The sequence below is a fragment of the Daktulosphaira vitifoliae genome, unplaced genomic scaffold (assembly GCF_025091365.1).
Source record: "Daktulosphaira vitifoliae isolate Bord-2020 unplaced genomic scaffold, ASM2509136v1 Scaffold_3, whole genome shotgun sequence".
NCBI classification, from domain to species: domain Eukaryota; kingdom Metazoa; phylum Arthropoda; class Insecta; order Hemiptera; family Phylloxeridae; genus Daktulosphaira; species Daktulosphaira vitifoliae.
Window position 1 is genome coordinate 44,658,614 of NW_026099574.1, and position 4,723 is coordinate 44,663,336.

The 4,723-nt window shown below is 27.5% G+C and overlaps 1 protein-coding gene across 1 annotated transcript in view; it reads left to right on the top strand.

Annotated features, from left to right (window-relative positions):
* The first annotated feature begins 293 nt into the window (after positions 1-293).
* The window catches only part of LOC126901136 (uncharacterized), an 8,604-nt gene continuing 4,174 nt past the window's right edge, over positions 294-4,723 (top strand). The window contains exons 1-3 of the mRNA XM_050677394.1: positions 294-430; positions 1,934-2,416; positions 2,488-3,177. Of these exons, the coding sequence (XP_050533351.1) occupies positions 1,935-2,416; positions 2,488-3,177 (1,172 nt within the window). The 5' untranslated portion in view covers positions 294-430; position 1,934. The remainder of the gene's footprint in view (positions 431-1,933; positions 2,417-2,487; positions 3,178-4,723) is intronic.

Here is a 4,723-nt window from a genome sequence, read left to right on the forward strand (position 1 = left end):
GAACCGTTAATTATAAATCATTCAATTACTCACAGAATATAATTTTGATTTTGATTTTTGTATTTAATTATATATTGTTCTCGATTTATTAGCTATATAATGTTTTTTAAGTTTATCCCTATTGCCTTAGTATAATGAAATGTAATATATTATACTAATAAGTTAATTTTTTCTATGTGTTATAAAAAAATAAAATAATAACTTCCTAAAATAATATAAAAAGATTTAAAAACCTACCATCAATTAATAATTAGGAAAAGTCGAGCGAGTTCTGAGAACAGTTGTAATAATTATTGTACTAACAATGGTGGTGGAAATGGCATTAGCCTCTATTATTCAAAGATCAGTAGTTTGCCTTCTACAGTAGCTGGTGTTCATTTTTCATAAAATTTTACTCATTGTCTGTGCCTCCAGATTAAATTCTAGTGATGTAAGTAACAACATGTTTAAATATTCTAATAGTTAATATTAAAGTGTGAAAATGAAAAATAATATTACAATTTATTTCCTTATAGTGATATACTTCAATAATAATATTAGTGCTATGTGTAAATAAATAATAGATAAAATGGTTGAAAGCTTAAAAAATAATTTTATTCATGGATATCTGTTTGTAATTAGAACACAGATTTGTTCATTTTCATGTGAAAATAAGAAGTAACACTATAGAGGTTACTTTTATTACACCATATTTAAAAAATATCTTATTGTGATGACCTCTTATTACATATTTAATTATACTTTAAGTCTTTTACCATAATTTTTGATTAAAATAAAAGTATTTAAAAGAAAAATACATTGATATAATTAAGTTTTCGTTAGAATAATTTTTAATAATTTTTTTGTAATTGTAAATGTGTAATTTATAAATCTCTTAATGTTTTATTTAATAACATATTTAATATTGTATATATATATATATATATACTGGGGTCATCTATAAAGCACTAATTTTTTCAGTAACTATTGAATATTTTCAATTTCTGTAAAGGTAAATATTGTTTAATTCAATAAACGCAACAGTATATGTATTTAAACATTTTTTTTATCCTTTCAGAGATAAAAAATTTAAATTTTTTTATAAGAGCACTTATTTTTAGTTTCAAAAAAAAAAAAAAAAAATTGGTAACTTTAGAAAAATAAGTATATCTTTTAATAATATCATAACTTGTATTTTTTAAAACTCGTTTAAAAATTTTTTTTAAAATACGATTATTTTGGAGAATAAATACAAGTTTTAAAACAATATTTAAAGTAATTTCATTTAATAATGCAATAATAATTATTATTTATAAGCAACACAATGATTTTGGAGGTATGTATAATAATTTCCATAAAGTGTACTATGTGATTTAATCGTGAACGACGATGAAATGTCGATTTAATATCGATCTTAATCTATCAAAAATCATTTCGTTAACGATTTTTCTTTTCCTATTCTTTATGAATTATATGGTTTCAATAGACTTGACAATAATGTAGTTTCTTAATTAAAAAATAATTTCCCAAGAAACAGCCATTAATTTTTTATTCTGGGGAGGATGAGGGTTCAACAAAGCATGATTCCTGATGTAACAACTGCCGGGTTTGATTACCCCGAGTTATTCGTACCATGACGTCTTTATCGCATTTACAGTTTCAAAAATGATAATCACTCGTGTTTCTACTAAATAATAATAGTAATTGAGAGATCATCCATTTTAACTGTACATTGCAAAAGTTCATATAAATCTTGTGTTCTTAGTTACGCAATTTTGCACACTTGAGTTGTATAAATAATAACTATTATTAAATACAATGCAAAGAACCAAATATGATTAATTTGTTTACTTTTGTCAATTGTGGGATACTTTAAATACTTATAATATACTAATAATTTAAATACTTTACATTATTTTTCTTGATAAGTAATATATACGTGTTTGCATTTTAGAATGATTTTTTTAGCGCTTCTATCAACTTTTTTGTTGTTTAAGGCTACAAAGAGTGACATAGTAGAGTTGACATTCCCAGAAGAAATAAAATCTATAGCCGATTCATCGGTTATTGAAAATAACGCTACAACGCCATGTGACAGGTATCTTAGGTCGGCTGAGGTAGAAATCCGAAATCCTAGAAATCACAAGTTTATCACAACAAATGGATGGGATCGTCATCGACCTCACCCTGAACTCAATGTATATCCTCGTGATGAAGATACTACATTACCTGTCACAAATACTTACTATCATAATCAACAACATTACGAAAATGTCTATAATTCTCGGCAACAGCAACAGCCCCCCCCTATAAGAACGTCTAAGCGTATAATTTATTATGCCACTTTGCCAGACATTAAACGACCAAATTATTCTCCACAATATCCAGCTGAACTATTTTACTCTCCTGTCGATTTACGAAATTTAGATACTAATAGGTTTGGACTGTTTTAAACAATTGAATTTATTTACAAAATATTTCGCCTTTTTTATGCGTTTTTTTTTCTAGACCAAACGATGAACTACATTCACGTTTGTTACCCTACGAAAACAGTTTCAATCGAGGTCCAAATTCTGTTACGAACTCTGGAACGTTATTAAGTAGGTATGACGAACCAGCCGAATTTCGTGACGCTTTTTTACGGTCCAATGAGTTTTCGTCTAAATTTACGCCTTGGTCAGAATCTTTCAATAGAATTTCTGAATGGGAAAAGAAACCATATCATAATAGAGGACCCGTGTGGGATAAAAATTCGTATAACAGGAATTCCGTGTGGGACAAACAACCATACAGTCGAGATTCCACGTGGAATAAAGAACCATATAATCGAGATGTTTCATGGGACAAAGGGCAGTTTAATGAAGGTGCATGGGAAAAACAATTAGTGGAAGTTCCGTTACAAAAACCTCAAAATATAATCAATGATAAAAATTCGGATGTTACCGTTATCCAGTCTGGAGTTATTGATGTCAGAGGAGATCGACACAACACACCATCACCCAAATTTACAATTGTAGATGTTGACCCAAGACCTTACTATCAACAACCATTGTCTGCCCGGCAAGAGCAACAGATAGGGAGGTCAATGCACTATGAACCTCTCCAACCTATACTACCATTTGTACAGTATGACGCACAACCACCAAATTCACAATACAGTCAACCACAAAGAGTTCTCCAGATGAAACCTTTTACCAGGTATAAGTTATATATATAACTTTTAATAATCCATTAAGTAATTTCACTTAAAATAAATAATATACGTAAGACCTTACAATTTTTCCCGAGAGTAAAATCTAATGTAATTTAAAGTCCTAATTCAAGTTTTTATAATGAATATTTATCGTTATTCAATTTATTTTGTATAAAAGAGCTCTGGCTTATATAAATCATAGTCATTTTTTAGTAATGATGCCCCAAACTAGTTCTCTTAAACAGACTTTGGATAAACATTATATGTTAATAATCTTTTACTATACTTATGTAACACTCAAATAGTTTTCGCTAATTCAAATAAGGTGGTTTCTAATTTTATATTACATTACAACATTATAACAGCGCATAGTTAAGGGCTATAGCGATTTCCTCAAATAGAGAAATTTCTTTACTAAGAATACTTTATGATAAATGATTTTTTTGTCTCCGAAGAGAGGGTACAGAAATTAAATTATTGAGTTGATCTCTTACTCAGCAATGATTCTGTCCGTGGCTGAACCTCAAACACGTGTTGAATAGTAAGCATCAGACACGGTTCTTAAAAAAAAATATTTTAATTAAGCCCCGATTTCACTCCATTTGATTCTTGTGTAAATTGAATATAAATTTTCTTTATAGGACATACTTTTATATTTCAAAATTAATTTAGATTTTTATGCTAGTTTAGATTATATAAAAAATTTTAAACGTAAAAAAGTCACAGCCTCTTAAAGATGTTGAATCAGTAACAAAAACATAGGGCCATTATATTCAGTTATATAATTTTGGTTTTTAAAAGTTTAAACCTAACTAAGTAGCATATATAGAAAAATAATAAATATATTTTTTTGATAAATCAAACAAAAAAAACCCAGCACAGAGGGGTCGCAGCACAGTGGTGACGTGGCATAGTTGGATCAAGTATAATGATATCTGACAGTGATTAAAATCACTATCAAAAAAAAAAAAGACGCTTCGATGCAAATCTCTAGATAGTGTTTAATTTTAAAAAATTCGTGAATTATTCCAAAAGCCACATGATCTGCTAGTTCCTTATTAATATCCTGATTAAGATAAAGTATATCGAATGAAAAAAAGATTATTAAAAAATAATATTTCTCATAAAAAAATTGTGTGGATACATACACTTTTCAATAAGTTATAGCAATATAAAATTAAATATAATATAAAAAATAAAATCGAGAATTTTCACACAATAATAGCATTCGGTAGCCATTTTCACCGTGAATATAAACTAAAGTCCGAATTTTTTTTTTTTGCATAATAAAGTAAATTACATTAGCTTTAATTTAAGATATATATAGAAGTGTCAGACCTTCCGGAACACTTTCAAAAGTTAAGTTGAAAAAATTAATTTTTTGTAAAAAAGTTGTCATTTTAAATCCCTACCTGTGGGCAGGTAAAAAGTCAGATTTATAAAAAAAATATACCAAATGATAGGTAATGACACCATGCATCTATAAAAAAAAGAATTATATTGATATGTTTATTTTTAAAAAAGTTACGGCAGTTTTTAGTAAAAAAAATT